Consider the following 20468-nt stretch of genomic DNA (forward strand, 5'->3'; position numbering starts at 1 on the left):
CACAAAACATGTGTTCAATAACTCCTAGAATAATTCAGTTAATGCATGAAAAATATAATGAAGAAATAAAATTTTGGCACGTTAAAACAGAATATTTCCCATTATTAAAATGATCAGATTTAAGTTGAGGACACATTTTTTAAATTATAGCAAATCTGGAACTACTTAGTATTGTTATAGTCAAGGATTTGATCAGGTAATTGAAGTGTTTGGGATCCATTGTATGGTGCCATGTCACCTTAAAGGAATTTTGATGACACTATTGGGTAAGGTCTGGAGTGTTCAATACAAAGTTGGTGGTTCATACCCACTTGCCGCTCTGTCTAAAAGTTAACGTTATGGGCTCCTATAAAGATTTACCTTCTCTGAAACTCTGTGTAGGGTCTCTGTAGTTATAATTCAACTTCAAACCATTGGACATAGAGTTGGTTTCATGTGACTTGAAGGAAATGACTGTTGACATATACATGCAATTACTTAAATCAGCACTTTATTTTTCAGTTTTCCCAGGGCCGCTTTCACATCTTTATTGCGCAGACTGTAAATCAGAGGGTTTAACATGGGAATGACAAGGGTATAAAACAATGAGGTTACTTTGTCCTGATCTAGAGAGTAGGATGAACTTGGCCTGAAATACATAAAGAGCATGGTTCCTTGGAAAATTGCAACAACAGTTAAGTGGGAGGTGCAGGTGGAGAAGGCTTTGACCCTTCCCTCAGTAGAGCGAATCTTTATGACCGATAGGATGATATAGCAGTAAGACACAAGAACCCCTGAAATGGTACTCAGCTCAATGAAGCCAAACACAGTGAATACTGCCAGTTCATTGACTTGGATATCTGAGCAGGAAAGGAGTAAAAGTGGAGGCAAATCACAGAAGAAGTGATTAATCTCATTTGACCCACAGTAACATAAGCGGAAAGCTAAAGATGTATGTATGAAAGCATCAACTATCCCAACCAGGTAAACCCCTGCCACAAGCATGAAGCAGACCATGTTGGACATGTTGACTGTGTAGAGCAAGGGGTCGCTGATGGCCTTGTACCGATCAAAGGCCATCACTGCCAGCAGGAGACACTCAGAGTCTGCAAACATGCAGAAGGTGTAGAATTGCAGAATACAGCCCATGAAGGGAATTGTTTGGTTTTTGGCAAAGAGATCGACCAGCATCTTGGGTCCAATTGCTGAGGAATAGCAGAGGTCACAGAAAGAGAGGTGGCTGAGGAAAAAGTACATGGGGGTCTGAAGTTGGGCATCCATTCTAATCAAAGTGATCATTCCAAGATTCGCCACAAGGATAATCAGATACACACCCAAAAACACAGTGAATATGGCCACCTTGACCTTGGGGTTATTAGTAATTCCCAAGAGTTGAAATTCTGTTAAGGAAGAGCAATTCTCTCCATCCATTCTTTTTTGATGTATTCTAAACTGTGGGGGAGGGGGATAAATTAAAAATCAATCGAAAACATAACAGATCAAGATTTTATTGTGCTGTAAGTCTACAAAATATTATCTGTATATCCTAGCACTACATGTCTGTGGATTGTATTCTTTGTGCTCAGAAACTTACCGAAATACATGTAACTCTTAAAGTAGCATGCTATATTTTTTTGAAAAATAAAACAAGTTTAACAGGAAGATGAAAAACATTTATTTTAAACTGATATGTTATTCTTGAGATAGGTCCATTGTATTGATCTCTATCATCTTATCTCAGACAGCACAAGTTGATCAACCTAAAGTTCATCAAAGTTTAAGAAAAATTACCAAGTTAGAGACAGAATGCCAAGAAGATACAGGACAAAAGTGGGGTTTAAAACTACCCTACTGGACAAGAGGATTTCTAGTAGCTAAGTGGTTATGTGTTGTCCGCTATTCACACATCAGCTTCCCTGAAAGGGAAAGAAAGAAACCACTGTCTGTTCTCCCTAGGAAGAAGGTCTGCTTTGTTCTATGAGGTTATTCTGAGTCAGAATCAACTTGATGACAGTGGGCAATTGGACCAAAAAATTTCATTTATTGCATTTTTCCAGTAAAACACAATTGATTTTATAGATTCAACAACAAGAACAATTACTGATTGTAACAGTGAAAGAAAAATATTTTGTTATGCTATTGTTGAAGTAATGATGACTTAGGCTTAATTGATATGAAACATGCATGAATGTTTGATTCAATTTATCACATTTCATATCCTTATTGTTAAACATATTTAAGCCAATTATTTAAAGTGTAAGTTTATTGGAAACTAAATAAATGAAACCATTGGGAAAAATCAAATTAGCACAGCCATTTGAATCTTTCCACCACCTACCTGTCAGTTTGACAAAGAATATTGAAAGTGCCATGAACCACTGAAAGAATTGAATCTGTCTTGGATAAAGAACAGCCAAAGAGTTCCTTAGAGGCAAGATTGGTGAGACTTGTCTTATGTACCTTGGATGTGTTATCAGGAGAACCCAGCTCCTGGATAAGGACATCATGGTTGGTGAAGTAGAGGGACAGGGGAAAAGAAGCCCTCAGTGAAATGGATTGGCACAGTGACTGCAACAATGGGGTCAGCAGAGGAACAATTGTGAGCATGGAGCAGGACAGTACAATGTTTCTTGCTGTGGTCCATGAATTCATTATGGATTGGAATTGACTTGATGGCATTTACCAATAACATTTTCATTACTGTGGATTTCTAAAATGAATTTTCCATAAAAATGAAAATAAAGTATAATAAATGTTTCAGAATTATTTTCTTGCGAGTATACATCTCTGTATGCATGAACCTTTGTTACAAAATAAAAATTGAATTTTGAGTTGTTATGTGATTTTTCCCCCTGCACTTCAATATCATAGAATGTGACCCTTACGAACTTCAATTTTTTCATACTGGTACTTTCAATGTTGTAATGTTTCAATTATATTTGAAATAACACTAGTATATTATTAAATTCACCTATATAGTTCTAACACGTCAACAATAATAAGAAGTAATGGATTGTTTACCAAGTTTAGTTAAAAGGTAATTGAATGAAATATCTACTTATACAAATAAGGTCAGTTAATATCAACCATAAAATACTATGTCTTGACTGTTAGACATAAATTCATTTAACTGAAGTAGGAGTATAAAATTATTAATTAATAATTCCCTCAATATGTTTTACTATATGTATATATATTTTCCTATTTCAGTTCATTTTGGCATTTGATACTCTTACCTGGGATGAGCATGTCTTCCTGTTCTGATTCTGGTAGGAGAACACTAGGTCAATCTCATTTTATTTTTACTTACAGACATATGGGATTAAATCTCTAAAGTCTCTACCTTCAATTTTCTTTGTTATACAGACATGTGGTTAATTAGATGTCTGATTCTGTATCTTCCCCCTGTGAATGCTGCAATCCCTTTAGCAAAGCCTAATGTGTTCGTTCATTCAGAGAGATTGTCCAAGAAGTAAGATAACTGAATTTAATGCTATGCTTACTGGTACCTTAAATCTAGAACCTCCTCCGGAAATTCAGATCAGCTCTCTACTTGAAAATCATCTCCCTTTCTCTGCTCATTCTATTTGTTCCATGTCCTAAGCATTCTTCTTAAATTCCCTATTCAGAAATAGGACCCCTGATCCAATGATTTTATGACTGTATAATATCCACTATATGGAATTCCATCTTTCTTGATTTATTTCTTTCAAATTTATTTATTTTGATATTTTGTGTAGTCTCTGAGCAAGAATTTTGCAAATTAATGCATTATTAGGCATCATTGACTTTTAGAAGGGTAATGAACAAAGAGAATACATAAATAGATTTCAAAAATGATTTCTACTAATATCATTGATAGATGCAATTGACTATATCTAAGAAAGTATGGGTTAGGACGATGCTTACATTTTTATAAACTCAGTTCCATTTCAACACTTGAACTAAAATGAAAATTAATGATTTGCTTATCAATGTCAATTAGAGTGTGCTCATAAAATGTATAATTACAAAAAGATCAGTTGAAATCAGCCATTATTCACATAGAACTTAGTTGTACATATATGTATGTATGAGTATATATATATATTTACATAACTGAGTTATAATATATGTATATAATTTACTTTAGAAGTATTAAAACCAGACTAGTTCCAAGGATTTGGAGATTAAAGATGCCCCAAATGTCCAATGCTTCCAAGATGCTATTTTGCTACATTTTCACCAACTTCTCCCTAGTATAGTCCCTCACTGCCTTAGGTTCTGGGGTGCATGACAACATCCCATTGAAACTTTAAGGAAATATCTCATGTAGTTAAGGGTGCTGTTCAGTCCCCCATACAAATGTCAGGCAGAGGTGAGCCATGGGCAAGTTCTACAGCCAGAAATGAAAATATGCAAAAGTTAAAGCGGGTCTGCTTGCTTCTATCAAGCCTCAGTCAAGAAATAGAAGTATGGATATTGACTTTTTGCAGACTACACTCCCAAGGAAAACAAAGGCTGGAGTCACATCCTGTGGCCTGAAAGATGCCCCAAAGGAAACAAAAATGTGTGCTTGGTTCACATCCTTTGCTAAAGTCAGGCCTTAATGCCACCGAATCCAATCCATTCTTATAGTAGAAGATGCTTCATAAAATGGGATCAGAGTCAGAATTACAACACATCACATAGGAATTAAGGCTCAGTCTCAAAATCCAATGCCATTGCCTTGGTCCCAATGCTTAGGGAGCTGTTTATTAGGGTAGAACCTTCCCTGTGCATTCCTGAGCCTGGGACTCTTTATAGGAGCAGCGATGCTCATCGTCACACCCAAGAATGCCTCGTTGTGCATGTCCAATGCGTAACCACTACTCCATCGGGGCTTCTGAATAGTTAGAAGAGCCATATGAATTGACCACAACTCATACAATGTTTTGTTAATGATTTATATATACATTCCATAAAATTGATTGCAGTCCTCAAAATGTGCAACAATTATCACTAACCTTTCCCATGTCATTTTCCCACTTTTAACCTAGACTCAATATCCTCTCACCAAACGGTTCTCTCTTCTCCCTTCCCTCGCACTCCTCATAACTATTAATGACTTTAGGTTTCTATATATTTTCTTGGTTCGTCTAAATAAAATCATACAGTATTTGCTCTTTGAGTCTGATTTATTTTTTCAGTATATTTTTCGTCTTTCATCCGTGTTTTGGCCTGCATCAGAACTTCCTTTCTCCAACAGCTTCTATGGTATTAAAGGCTTGTCTTTAACACTTGACCATCTAATTGAGGTCATGAAGAAAAAGCCCACAGGGAAAAAGCATACCAGCTCAGGTGATCCAAGGATATTAAAGGGTAAAAGTCAAGATCAGAAGGGCAAAGGTATTAGAGCTTAACTTGAATGCTTATGTAAATTAAATTAAATTAAATTAAAATGAATGTCGAACGCCCCGAATCCATTTGCAAAGTCTCTATGTGAATTAGATTTCCACTGAATTCTGTCAGGCCACATCATTAGTCTTATCCACAGAAAGGGTGACTTGAATATTGGACTACTGCCTGTTCAATCTCGTTTAAACTGAACATTTTACCACTTGTTCTTTCTTTTGGAATGATATTTTTCTGTGTTCTATTTTGTTATCATTGATGTGTTCTTTTTTTGTTACTGTTGCTATTTTTTCTTTATTTCCTTTCTTTGTGTATGATTTTCTTTATATAAAATCCAGGATAAAGTTATTGAGACAGGTACTAGATAAGCAATACATTGGGGTTATGACAGGGGAGGTAAGAGTTCCAGGAGATGGTAATAAAAATGGATAAAAGAATGAAGAATATGTTCCAAAACTGATTGTGGCGATGATCGCACAACTCTTGTGATGTATTTGCACCATTTATTTATATTATTTGTGAATTGCATGTCAATTTTGTCTGTTTAGTATTTCATTGGTTGTATATAACATATCTTGTTCATACAGACATTAAGACATGACTGTTGAATATTTCCGTTGTTTCCTTTTAACTACCACGGGAAATACTGCAGGGAACATGGCACAGTGAATGCTATTTATTTTTCAAAATAACCTTTGGGCATCATTTAGTGGTGATGAATGCACAACATAAGTAATTCAATTGGTGTCATTGAATTATGTATGAAAAAAATTAATTGGAAAATGTTTTCATATATTAATCAATTTATTGGGAACTTTTACACCTCTTATAATAATCCATACGTCCATGGTGTCCAGAACATTTGGGCATTTGTTGTCATCATCCTTTTCAAAACATTTTCTTTCTACTTGAGCCCTTTGTATTTACCCTCATTTTTCCTTCCTTCTTGCACCCTCCCTCCCTCATGAACCCTTGATAATTTATAAATTATTATTATTTTCCTATCTTACAGTATCTGCTCTCTACCTTCACCAGTGTTTCTGTTGTTCATTCCCCTTGTGACGGAGGGGGCAGTTATACCTTCATCATTGGGATCAGTTCCCCCTTTCTCCTCACACCTTCTCTGCATTCTCCTGATATGGCTACTACCGTTATTGTTCCTGGGGGGGGTTATAGGTCCCGGATTCCCTATGTCAAGAACACTTATCTGTACCAGGGTACATGCTCTGGTCTAATTGGATTTGTATGGTAGAACTGGTATCATGATAGTGGGGGAGGAAGCATTAAGGAACTAGACTAGACTGTTAGTCTACCAAACACGTTAAAGACTGTTGAGTGTTTTGTTGGTGCTATATTACACCTAGGCTGGCTCAACTCTTCCTTGTGACCCTCCTGTGAGGGGATGTCCAATTGTCTACAGATGGGCTTTGGATCCCCACTCCCACCTGGCCCACTTCATTCCAACTCATTTATATTTTTTTGCAAAGATAATTGTTAAATAAGCTATCAAAATAACTTGTGTGCTATTATTCATGGTTGGTGATGTTATGTGCAATCCAGCTGGTTCTAACTCACAGTGACCCTAAGTACAACAAAAGAAATATTGCTCAGTCCCGCCCCATCAACACCCTTGTTGCTGTGTGTTATGGTCTGTGGTTGCATCCATTGTGGCAATCTGAAAACTGAAATACTGGATACTTGATGTTTTTAGTCTTTTAATTCTCCAAGCCTCATATTCAAGTCCCTCTCCCTGAACTCCTCTCTGTCCACTTGGCTTGCTGGATTAGACTTCTTTATTAAGGCCTGAAGCTAAATCATGTCATCACTTTCTTCTGAATCATAAAAATCTCTCTCCCCTCTTTCTTTTATACATGTGTGTTTTCAAGGAATTTTCATTCATTAGTGGATTTTTAAGGGCACAAGTATAGATTATGATACTTTTATTGCATTCTCACTCAATGGACAGGTGTTTTTCATACATCAATTCATCACCATATATTATGAAATCAGCATATTATCATTTTCATTCTGAACTGTCTCTAATAACCTCCATACATAGATATGTCAAGTGAAAACCAGAGTTGCTAAACACATGTTTGGAGTCTCACGGACATGAAGTTTATTTAACTAGAAAGCACTTTCTCTCAATTGGTTCCTGACTGCAATGCAGTGACAATCCCTACCTTTAAAAGTATTTTTCACCAATACTCTCTTGGAACATCAGAGGTGTTTTTCTTTTTCTCAAAGCTAAGTTTGAAAGAATAATAATTACAGATGCATAGAGATCTGAGAGAACTTCGAGGTCATCTAACCTGCACGTTGAAACTAAGGCAGGATTCCAATCATACATTTAAAGGGGAGTGAATAAAGAGGGAAAAATGCTGCAGGATTTTACAATAACCTGATTTGACTATCTTAGGTGAACATTTGAACATTATTAACGTCAGTGCGGTATGGGCTGCTGTAACCCACAGTTTCAGGGAGATCATAGAAAATAAGAAATACTCCCAATAAAACATATGGTCAATAAAGTGTGCCATCCTCAGGGTTTTCATTGTGCCCACCTTTAGGGACAACAGCGTAAATAAGGTAAAATGGTATCAGCCGAAGGCATGTGACATGGCAACCCTGTGGAATGCTCAGGACGGTGGCATATTCTGAATCATATTTTAAAGTGTTTAATTGTTACATGATAATGCTAGGTACATGGTTCCATATTTATTTACTGTCGATTTATATTAATGCTAATGTATTATAATTATGAACACCGAAGGTATATTAATTCTAAATACTCTTCTTGAAATCATTGCAAAGTTGGCATGTACAGAGATTAAAATTTAAGAGGCGTAAACATGTGTATCTATTCAAGTAGTGAAGTAATTTTCTGTTTCTTCTGAACTCTCACTGACAGTAGTGAGAAGCAGCCTTTCCTAACTGTAGCTATAAAGTGTGTTCTCAAATTAGGTTACATTAATTAAAATAAATTATTCATTAAAATAAATTATTCTTGATGTGTGGCAAAGTGCTGCTTAGTTGATATCCATTAATGATTGTGAAGAATGCATGTTCATTTTTATGTGATGATTCCAATACTGAAATAGCAAATGTGTTCCCAAGAGAGATATTGTTGACGCAAAACACTCACAAACTAACCCATCATAATTGCCCACCTGAGAATCTCCAGACATTGATGTCTTTGTGTTCCTCAGGTGCCACTATCTGCTTCCCAGGAGCTCATTTGGAGCGAGTGAAATCGTTCTTGGTCACCTTCCGATTTCATTTCTAACTAATTTTCCCCTCAAGTGCTTCCCTTTCTGATGGGATTTCAATTCATCTGGCAAGACCCAGAGTTTTTCTACCACAATATGACTATCCTGCCAGAACATGGAGTCTAATGTCCTTTCCACCTTGTCCATGAAAACAGTAGCTTCCAGGAGTATGTTTTATAGATATTGGATAGGCTAATTAACTTTCAAAGAGATTTTATTCAATTAAATATGGAATCCTTAAATCATTGGGAAAATGACTTAAGATGAAAATAAGATACCATGGGAAATTATGTGGGGAAAATGCATCTAAAAAGCTGTCCGAATGTTACTGGTAGAGCCGACATAAAGTTAGATAAGAAGTCATCTACTTATAAACCATCTTCCTTCAGAAAATAACTCTCCTAACTTCAGATAAAAGTTATTATGGAATAAATTCAAGAATGAATCATTATACTTTAAATCTCCTTGTATGATATCAATTTTATTAATGAAAAGAATGATTATTTATTGAAATATTGATGAGTGTTGCAGCTTTCATTTTGCAAGAGTATGTCTATAAAGCATGACGGAAAATAAAATTTATTCTAATTATCTATAAACTTTCTGACAAGCATACTGTGAATAGACTACATGAAAGCCTTGTGGTCTATAATGTACTTGAAGCGAATGTCCAATAATATATGTATAGGAGTGGATTTTCACAAAATAAAGGCACCTTTGAAAGCTGTACCCAGCCAAAGAAACAATACTAACAGAATTCCGAGACCCTGTTCCACTCTCGACTCCCCCGGCTTTAACTTTAATTTTAAGATTAATTTACTGCCAAGCCATAAGTTTTTGCTTCTTTGGTGTCTTCTAGGGTGTCTTTTTCTTCAGTGCAACCTCCTCTTCATGTTTAGGAACAATTTGCTCCTTTTCACGAAGGATCATTGCAATGTTGCAGTGCGGAAGGGGAGCTCACTTGCGGCCAACCATGGCTCTGTAACTGCCTTGCTCAGCTGGATGTGCTCAATGACCCGGGCCTCCACATCTAAACCCTTCAGTTCATTGTGACTCTCTGCATTTTAGCTTGTGCAGCAAAATATTCAGTACTCTTTTTGGGTCACCGACCCTGGGTCCAACCGCACTGGTTGGTCTGGGCACAGTAAGCCACGTCACAATTGTAATGTCAGAAGGGCACACACTGCCTCTGCAAAGTGACATCTTTCAAGTACTTGGGGGCTTTCCTAGATATGTGACCCTGGATGATCTGGGCAGTGTCAAGGGTGTTGTTTCGATAGATCCAAGGACTCAAAGCTCTTTATTTGCATGGCTTTGTGGGTTTTCTGGGTCCAGTGAGTAGTGAATCAATTAGACAGATCCCCACAGGGCACTGCAGGAGAGCATTCCCCAGACCCTTTGTGAGCTCCCTCCTACCTCACAGGCCCATTTCCACCAGGGCAAATCCTCTCCTAACTCTCATTATGATCGTTATTTTCTTTGTAAAAACTCCAAACAGAGCAGATATTTAAAGTATGTACTGGTTTTACACAGGAACAACTTATTTTCTGTTTCATCACTGTTGCATACACTTGCTGGATATTTATTTTCATTATTGCATGGTATTCTATGTAACAAATATATTATGAATTGTCTAGTGATTTTACTGTTGACAGCAGTTGCATTGTTTTACAAGTTACAAAACAATTGTGAACATTCTTGAACTTGTCTTTTGGTGGTTACATGCACTCCTATCTGAGAGAAAACTTTTCTTGGAATATGATGGGCAGCTCAGGCAGTGCTGTCAAACTGTCGCCTAAGTAGTAAATATCTCACTAATGTATGAGACAGCTGACTGGTCCACTCCCACCAATGCTTAATATTATCTGCCACTTTATTTTCAGCCATAAGATTGTTGTTGTTAGGTAACATCAAGTTGGTTTCAACTCATATTGACCCTATGCACAACTGAATGAAACTCTATCTCCTTCGGCGTCAGCCTCACAATTGTTCCTATATTTCAACCCATTGTTGCAGCCACTGTGCCAACACATGTCATCAAGGTCCTTCCTCCTTTTTGCTGCTCCCCACTTTACCAAGCATGATGTCTTTCTATAGTGAGTGATCTTTCCAGATAACATGCCAAATTATTTGAGATGTAGTTTTTCCATCCTGTCTCTCAGGAGCCCTCTGGCGATCCTTCTTCCAAGACAGGTTTGTTGGCCCACTTGGCAGGCCATGGTACTTTCGTTCTTTCTTTTTAAAATCATTTTATTGGGGGCTCGTACAATTCTTATCACAATCCACACATACATCCATTGTGTCAAAAACATATGTATATTTGTTCCATTATTCTCAAAACATTTGCCTTCGACTTGAACCCTTAATATCTGCTGCTCATTTTCCCCTCAATCCCCACTCCCCCCTACCTCATGAACCCTTCATCATTCATAAATTATTATTATTTTGTCATATATTACACTGTCTGACATTTCCTGCCGCCTTCTTCTCTACTGTCCCTCCCCCAGGGAGAAGGTTATACGTAGATTCTTGTCATCAGTACCCCCTTTCTACCCCTCCACCCTCCAGGCATCATCACTCTCACCACTGGTCCTGGAGGAGACATCTGCCCTGGATTCCCTGTGTTTCCTGCTGCCATCAGTACAAATGTGCATCCTCTGGTCTAGCCAGACTTGTAAGGTAGAATTGGGATCATTATATTAGGGGGAGGAAGTATTTAAGAACTAGAGGAAAGTTATATGTTTCATCATTGCTACCCTGCACCCTGCCTGGTTCATCTCCTTCCCACAACCCTTCAGTAAGGGGTGTCCGGTTGGCTACCATTGGGATTTGAGTCTCCACTCTGCGCTCACGCACATTTTCAATGATATGATTATTTGTTCCTTGATGCTTGATACCTGATCCCATTGACAGCTCGTGGTCAAGGGCTGGTGTTTTTCTTCCATGTGGGCTTTGTTGCTTCTGAGCTAGATGGCCACATTTTTATTCTCGAGTCTTCAAGACCCCAGACGCCACATCTTTTCATAGCTGAGCACCATAAGCTTTCTTCACCACCTTTGCTTATGCACACGTTTGTCTTCATTGATCATACTAGGTAGGTGGGCACCCACTGATATGGTTTTTATCTCTTTGATGTCTGATAACTGGTCCCTTCTGCACCTTATGTTCAGACAGGCTGGTTTGCTTCATCCATGTGGGCTTTGATGCTTCTCAGCTAGATGGCCGCTTGTTTATGTTCAAGCCTTTAAGACGCCAGATGCTATATCTTTTGAGAGCCAGGCACCATTAGCTTTCTTCACCACATTTGCTTATGCACATGCTTGTCTTCAGTGGTTGTGTCAGGAAGGTGGGTACCCACTGATAAGGTTTTTAGCTCTTTGATGTCTGATAACTGGTTCCTTTTACACATTGTGGTCAACCAAGCTGGTTTGCTTCTTCCATGTGTGCTTTGATGCTTCTCAGGTAGATGGCTTCTTGTTCATCTTCAAGCCTTTAAGACCGCAGACGCTATATCTTTTGATAGCCGGGCACTGTCAGCTTTCTTCACCACAATTGCTTATGCACACATTTTTCTTCAGCCATCGTGTCGGGAAGATGTGCATCCTGGAATGCCAATTTATTAGAACAAAGTGTCCTTATATTGAGTAAATGCTTGAGTGGTGGCCCAATGTCCATCCGCTGCCTTAAAATTAACCTATAAATAAATGCACATAGATCTGTTTCTCCACACTCATATAAATATATTTACATATGTACATTCCAGTCTTTGGACATCTATAAATACCCTTTGTCACCTAGTTCTTTCCTCTATTTCCTTTTACTTTCCTATTGTCCCAATATCATACTTAGCCTCCATTTGGGTTTCAGTGGTTTCTCTCGGTTACCTTGCCCTTGCTGAATCCCTACGAGGCCACTCACACCCTCCTTGCTACTGATTTGGATCACTTATTGCTCCCCTGTCCCTGAGTTGGTCAGTACCACCACCTTGCCCCATCCTCCACCTCTCCCGTGTCCCCCCGAACCATTGGTCCCATTGTTTTCTCCTCCAGACTATTCATCCAGTCTATCTTATCTAGATAGATCTGTAGATATAATAATGTTCACCAAAAATCAAGTCATTGCAAGATAGGCAATGAGTGAGAACACAGTTATGGTAATAAAAAGGGAAACCCAATTATCCATAGAAGAATAAATTAATGAAAAGAAAAAAAATGAAAAGAAAAACCCGTAAATAGATCAAGGTCTGATTTTTTATCTCTAGGCATGTCCTTCAGTCAGGTCCAATGGGGTACCATGCTTTGGCCCCTGAGTCTGTCCTTTGTACTCCCTCGGGGGTGCCCTGCTGTGCTCCCATGGTTGCTGTGTCGGTTTTAGTGGTTTGCCTCAGTGTCACAGGGTCAGTCTGGGCCAGTCCTGGCTCTGAGTCTACAGTGTTGTCCCTCTTAGGGTCCTGGGCCGTCAAAGGATGGTATGTCTCCTAGTGGGATCAGCCATATTGTTCACTCTGTCCATTGGCTGTTCACAGTGGGGATATCTTCCTCCAGGCTTGATGGGCCAGGATGTGCTCCACTCTCTCTTCCTCTCCCTTCTTTTGCTCCCATTTGTGCTGATCTGACAAGCCCCTCTCCCCTAGCTGCAGCTTCAGTGTTGTCCTCTCAAATTAATTCTTCTGGGAAGTTGTGCAAGTAGCTGGTTGGGGGGGGGGCACACCCTCAGGCCCCTCCACTGGCTCCACACTCCTTGTCAGCACACTGAAGTCATCTGGCACTGGCTTTATATCTGGTTCCTCTTTTCCTGTGGAGACACAAACAATACCCTCCCCTTGGGTGGGTCAGTGCCCTATTCCCCCATCACACATCTTCTTTTTTCCCTTTCCTCTTTCCTCCCTCCAGCTCCGTTTTAGTTGGCTACTGTATGTACCCCTGGATTTGGACTGGCCCCTGCCATACTATCTGGACCTCACCCATAGCTTTTCCCCTGTGCCCCCTTTGCACTTACCTTTCTGTTCTCTTTTTTATATATAAATAAACTTACCTCAGCGGACTCATGTTGTACTTACTTGTCCTTTTGTGCTTGGCTCATTTCACTTAACATAAATTCCTTCAGTTCTTCCCATGCATCGATATGCTTCATGTGTTCATCACTGTTTTTTAGTGATGCATGGTACTCCATTGTATATATGTACCACAGTTTTTTAATCCATTTGTCTGTTGATGGAAATTTGGGTTGTTTCCAACTCCTTGCAATTGTGAACGGTCCCGCAATGAACATTGGAGCACAGATGTCTGGCCGTGGTTTGTTTCTTGCCTCTTCTGGTTATATGCCCAGTAGTGGGAATACTGGGTCGTATTGTAACTCAATTTCCATCTGTTTGAGAAATCGCCAAACAGATTTCCATAGTGGCTGTACATACCTACAGGTTCACCAGCAGTAGATGAGAGTTCCTGTCTCACCACAGCCCCTCCAACACTTGTTGCTTTCTGATTTTTGAATTGGTCTATCTTGGAGGGTGTTCGGTGATATCTCATAGATGTTTTGATTTGCATTCTTCTTATGGCTAATGAACAGGAACATTTTCTCATATGTTTATTGGCCATTCAGATTTCTGCCCCTGTGAAACTTCTGTTCAGGCCCTTTGCCCACCTCCTCAGTGGACAATTAGTTTTTCTCTTATTGAAAGCTTGCAAAGTATTGTAGGTTTTATTAATAAGGTCTTTGTCTGATGTGTCATTGCTAAAGATATTTTCCCAGTCGGTGGACTCTCTTATTACTCTCTTGGTGAATTCTTCGATGTTCACAAGTGTCTTATCTTCAGTATATCCCACTTGTCTATTTGTATCTCCTCTGTATTTGTATCCTTCCCTATTTCTTGTAGCCTACGTAATCCCTGTGCCAAGGTTCTCAGATTTGTCCCAATTCCCTCATTGATGACTCTAATTTTGGGGGGTTTTATCTCAAGGTCTGTGATCCACCTTGAGTTTATTTTTGTGCATGGAGTGAGGTAAGGTTTTATGTTTGTTTTTTTTCTTTCATTTTTCTGCAGGTAGATATCCATTTTTTCCAGCAGCATTTATTGAAGATGGCATCTGCTTCCCATTTAATATTTTGGGGGCCATTATCAAAGATCAGTTGCCTGTATGCTGATGTTTTTATTTCTGGGTCTTCAGCTCTTTCCCATTGATCTGAATGTCTGTCATTATGCCAGTACCACACTGTTTTGACTACTGTGGTCATATAGAACGTGCTGAAAACAGGTAGAGCAAGCCCTCCAACTTTGTCCTTTTTCTTGAGGAGTTCTCTGCTAATTCTGGGCTTCTTCCCTCTCCATATGAAGTTGGTAGTGAGTGTTTTTCAATTCTGTGAAGAGGAATGGTGGTATTTGTATTGGGCTAGCATTGAACCTATATAGTGCCTTGGGCAGAACTGACATTGTTACTATATTCAGTCTGCCAGTATATGAGCATGGGATATTCATCCATTTATTGAGGTCTCACGTGATTTCTTGAAGTAGTGTATTATAATTTTCCTCATACAAATCTTTAGTTTTTTTTTTAGTCAGGTATATCCCTAGGTATTTCAATTTGTGCTTGGCAATTGTAAAGGGTACTACCTTTTTAATCGTCCCTTCTGTGGTCTTTTCTGATGTGTAGAGCAGTCCAATTGACTTCTGTTTGTTGCTTTTGTATCCTGCCACTCTGCCATATTCCTCTATTGCTTCCAACACTCTGCGTGTGGAGTTTAAGGGATCTTCAATATATAGAATCAAATCATCTGCAAATAATGATAATTTTGCCTCTTCCTTCCCCATCTGAATATCTTTCCTTTTTCTTATGTTGTTAGCTTGGACCTCCTGTAAGATGTTAAATAAAGGTGGGACAAGGGTCATCCTTGTATGGTTCCCTTTTCCAGTGGAAATGTTTTCGTCTTTTCTCCGTTAACTACCACGTTAGCTGTTGGTTTTTCATATATGGCTTGTATAATATTGAGCAATTTTCCTTCTGTTCCTATCTTCTTAAGTGTTTAAACAGGAATGCATGTTGGATGTCGTCGAATGCTTTTTCTCCATCTATTGATATTATCATATGGTTCTTATCATTTTTCCTGCCAATGTGGTGAATAATGCGGATGACCTTTCATATGTTAAACCATCCCTGCATCCCTGGTATGAATCCCACTTGGTCATGGTGAATTATTTTTTAATATGCTTTTGTATTCTACTGGCCAGTATTTTGTTTAAGGATTTTTGCATCGATGTTCATTAGGGATATTGGTCTATAGTTCTCAATTCTTGTGGCATCATTGGCTGCTTTAAGTATCAAAGTTATACTAGCTTCATAGAAAGAGTTTTGGAGTTTTCTGTCTTTTTCTATCTTCTGGAAGAGTTTGCATAGTATTGGTGTTAGTTCTTCCCTGAATGCTTGGTAGAACTCTCCTGTGAAGCCATCTGGCCCAGGGGATTTTTTTTTGGTAATCCCTTGAGTACCTTGTCTATTTCTTCCTTTGCTATGGGTCTGTTGAGGCTAGTTACATCCATGTGGGATAGTCCAGGGAGGGATTGTGTTTCCAAATATTTGTCCATGTCTTCCAAATTGTGAGTTCGTTAGAATATAGACTTTCATAGTACTGTGTAATTATCCTTTTGATTTCATTAGGGTCTGTTGTAACATCCCCTGTTTCATCCCTCATCCTTGCCAATGCTGTTTGTTTTTTCCTTTCTTTGGTTAGGTTTGCCAGAGGCCTATCAATTCTGTTAATTCTTTCAAAGAACCAACTTTTAGCGGCATTAACTTTTTCCATAATATTCTTGTTTTCCCTCTCCTGTATCTCTACTCTGATTTTTATTATATCTATCCTCTTGCTATTAGTGGGGTTGTTATATTGACTCTGCTCTAGTTGGTTTAAGTTTTGTGTCAGCATACCATCCATGAGTCTCTCTTCTTTTTTAATGTGTGCATTTATTGCTATCAGCCTTCTTCTGATAAATGCCTTTGCTGAATCCCACAGGTTTTGGTATGTTGTATTTTCATTCTCATTGGTTTCTAGAAACTTACTAATTTCATCTCTGATATGCATCAATACCCATTCCTTTTGCAATAGGAAAGTGTTCATCCTCCAATTTTTTACCCTTATTTTCTTCACTGTCCTTCTGTTAATTTCCAGCTTCATGGCACAATGATGGGAGCGAGATGTCTGTATAATCTCTATGTTCTTGAATTGACTCAAGTTTGACTTGTGTCCCTGCATGTGGTCTATTTTTGAATATGTGCCATGTGAAGTTGCAAAGAATGTGAATGTGGCTGGAAAGCTCTGAAAATATCTATCAAGTCAAGTCGTCCAATTGTGCTATTTAGATCTGTAACCTCCCTGTTGAGTTTCTTTCCCAATGATCTGTCTTTATCAGAGAGTGGTGTATTAAAGTCACCACCTATAATTGGTGCACCCGTGAATTCCTTGTTTTTCTTTGCTTAAGAGTGGATAATGCATGTTAACTTGTGATTTTTCTGATAACTTTTATGCTATACAATGTTAGTTCTGATATAGCAGAAAGACATTTTCTTCCACATATCCTGTCTAATATTAAATGAATTCTTTGGCATTATTCCTAAGAATTTTTATTTTTTCATTTGATCCTTTCTTGTGGTTTTCATTGTTCTGCTAACTTACATTCTCTACTGCTTCACTGTATTCTCAATTTAAATCCCCATATGAGAATGCAGAATTTTGAGTCCTATTCCCCTGGGCTGAGCATATATGGGACTAACCAACTGCTGACAAGCTCATTCTCCAATATTGGGTATCACATGCCCAACGATCTTGTACCAAAATGGCACTTAGTGATGATCAGAACATCATTCCAATTATAATAAAACTTGAACTACCTTCTAGTTTTATTATAATGATTGTTTTTCTCTTGACTAGTTATCCTATTTTCCTGTCTCTAATCCTTCATAATTATCCTTTTAATTTTATGCTTTCATTCCTAGTCAAGAAATAAAGAGAGTTAAGGAGACTTTATATGTCCCGCAGGTGCCATCCATCTACCTCTTACTGTTTTCCTGAATGAGCGACTGAGTTGAGCTTGGTATAGGTTTTGAAGAAATGTTAATTAGATCCATGTGAACTACTAATATTTCAATACCTACCTATTAAAATTTCATGAGAGTATTTCCTTCTGTCTTTGTCCTGGCACTAATAAATACCTTGTCAGATTTTCCATGCTCTGAGCAGATTTGAAATAGGAAATTCATTATGTTGTTTGTTGCTAGTCAGGGTGGTGTTTGCTCTCACACTCATAAATGTTTGAACTGACTATATGTCCCACAGGAGAGCACCCCCTCTTGCTGGTTTGTTTTTGCCAATTTCTGGAAACGAAAATTTTCTCTTGCTTTAACACTTTGTCAAGTATTTAGTGGTAAATTTTCATTAGCCTTGCTAACTTGGTGACGTTCAAAAAAGAAGCTTAATTTTAATCCATTTTTAATTTAACTAATGTGTCAGAAAAATGATTCCACCTATTCAGATAGTGACATAAAAGTTAGGGAAATACAGAAATCAAGCCTTATTTTTTAAGGATGATATATTCTGAGATGTAAGTGACAGTATCATATGCATGGAAAAAGTGAGGTACTAAGCCTACCTAATTATAGAGCAGTGGCTTAAAAGAAAATAAGGAAGTATAAAAAAGAAATTTACAAGTGAGAAATAGAATGTCATCTACTCTAATGAGGTTTCAATTACACCGGTGATTCAACAATGCTGAAAGATTAAAACATTTCCCAAGATTTCTAGGGATTGCTTCCTAATTTGATGTTTAGGTAATTGTGTCTGGGATCAACTAATGTATGAACGATGTCAAACTCTGTATGTACTGTGGCAAAGGAAATGTTTTGAAATCACTCATCTAAAGAGCATCATAGTGTAAAGTGTAGGGACTGAGAAATTTGGTATTTTCAGGTTCAAAATGGTGTTCTAAATATTTAAATAATAACAACAAAGCACCAAGTTGAAAACACCAAACCCAAATCCTTATTATGGTCTCTTCTAACATCACTTTAATTTCTTTTTTTTTGTAAAAAAAACACATTATTTTAAAATTTTGGTTACAGTTTCATTTTTTTGTTTCTTAACAAGTCTACTGTTTAATCTCTCAGGATTAAAAAAAACAATATTTTAAAGAATTAACAACAAAGGAAGGTCAGGGTGAGGGCACAGTGCCCATTTCTCGGGGGTGTATAGCTACTCCAAGTTTAATACCCAGCTTCAAAACAAAATGTAGGTTTATATTTTATAAATGAAATGATATGCACAATCACCACCTTCAGCTGAGCTGGTTATAACTCAAAATATACAAAGCTTTGTTTTCAAGCTTGCTAATAACTGTAACAGGAATGATGGCTGACTTTAGTATGTAGTGTGTACCTTACAGTAATTTTTGAAACAATCATAACACAGTAATAATGCCATTAATAATGAAGCCCTCAATTTAGAGTCTGGAACATTCTTCCATCAAGGGGAGGGGAAATTCAGTCCAATGAGTCTATCTCAAGATCATTTCTTGTTTGCTCCACTGGTATTCTCTTTTCAGTAACTGGATTAATGCTTTGAGCCCAAAATGAGATATATTTTTATTACTATAGATTACATTTTTTGGTGCTCAGTCTCCATTTGCTCCTCCTGCTTGCGTTTCCGGTCTGTAGCTTCCTTCTCATGCTGCCCTTTCAGCACGTTTCTCCGGGGAGCAGTTGGAAAGCTCCGCCCACCTTTTCTCTTCTTTTCCCCTTCTTGATCATCCCCTTCTTCTTCAGAATCAGACGTGGACGCAACTCCTGCTTTGGGTATATTTTTCCGTTTTGATTCTACTTCTTTCTTCCCTTCTTTTTTGTCTGGCTCTTCTCTTGGTTTATCTTCTTCCTTTTGGGCCTCTTCTTCCTTTTTCAGTTGCTTTTTGGGTTGTTTTTTCCTCGTGCCCTTTTTTCTTACTTTTCTCTTCTTCGGTTCCCATGTCACTCTCTGAAGGGCAAGACGGTTTTACCATCTTGGGTCTGCCTCGTGGTTTGGGGATCTTGACTTCTGTAGCTGCAGGCCGTCCTCTCTTTGGACTTGCTTTCAGATGGACGGATGCTCCGGCTGGTGACCGGCTCCACTTTGCTCGCTTTCTCCTTGCTTTCCTGCCTTCCTCTTTCCCCCTCTTCTGGCAGCTTTCGGAGTAGTCACATCAATTCCTGTAGCCACATCCTCACTGCTGCCCTTTTCTTCCCGGTCAGAATCCTCCTTGGAAACTGGACGAGTTTCCTTTCCTTCGGCGTCAACATCAGAAGACGTGGTAGATTGCTTCCTGGAGGCCTGCTGACTTGAAAACTTCACTTTTGGGTTGTTATCAATTTCCCATAAACCTTCATTAAAACATTTTCGTTTATTTGGCTTGCCATATTTTTCCTTATTTTCAGAGTAAGGAAATGTATTTTTGGGGCCTAGAAACGCAATCTCATGAGTTACAAAAGAGAAAATGGGTAGTTTGTTTGTGGGTGGCTTGACAGCTCCATCAGGAACTTCATCTACTCGAGCCGGCCAATGAGGATAGCCTTTCATCTTGGCGAAGATGAGGTCTTCGGGTTTGAAATCGCGCGTCATGTTTGGGGGGGGTGACGCCGGGGGTCTGGAGCCCAGCGAGCAGCCTCGGAGGGAGGACGGGCGTTGAGGCGGGGCCAGGCGGGAGCCTAACATCACTTTTCTATGAACTATCATATCTTTAATACTTAGTCTATTATTAAAATCCATTCTATATAGTGTGAAAATATTGAATTTTTAAATTTTATAATGTGAATTGGATTCCTTCCTATTCTAATT

The 20468-nt window shown here is 38.4% G+C and overlaps 1 protein-coding gene and 1 pseudogene across 1 annotated transcript; both read right to left on the bottom strand.

Moving 5' to 3' along the window:
• Positions 1 to 477: 477 nt before the first annotated feature.
• Positions 478 to 1425, bottom strand: LOC142446478 (olfactory receptor 5W2-like). The gene has a single exon (XM_075548227.1). The coding sequence runs from the start codon at positions 1408 to 1410 to the stop codon at positions 478 to 480; it is 933 nt and encodes a 310-aa protein (XP_075404342.1). The 5' UTR covers positions 1411 to 1425.
• Positions 1426 to 19144: 17719 nt separating this feature from the next.
• LOC142446476 (PC4 and SFRS1-interacting protein-like) lies at positions 19145 to 20252 on the bottom strand (annotated as a pseudogene).
• Between the last annotated feature and the right edge of the window lie 216 nt (positions 20253 to 20468).

Source organism: Tenrec ecaudatus, chromosome 4 (genome assembly GCF_050624435.1).
Source record: "Tenrec ecaudatus isolate mTenEca1 chromosome 4, mTenEca1.hap1, whole genome shotgun sequence".
Classification (NCBI taxonomy): Eukaryota; Metazoa; Chordata; class Mammalia; order Afrosoricida; family Tenrecidae; genus Tenrec; species Tenrec ecaudatus.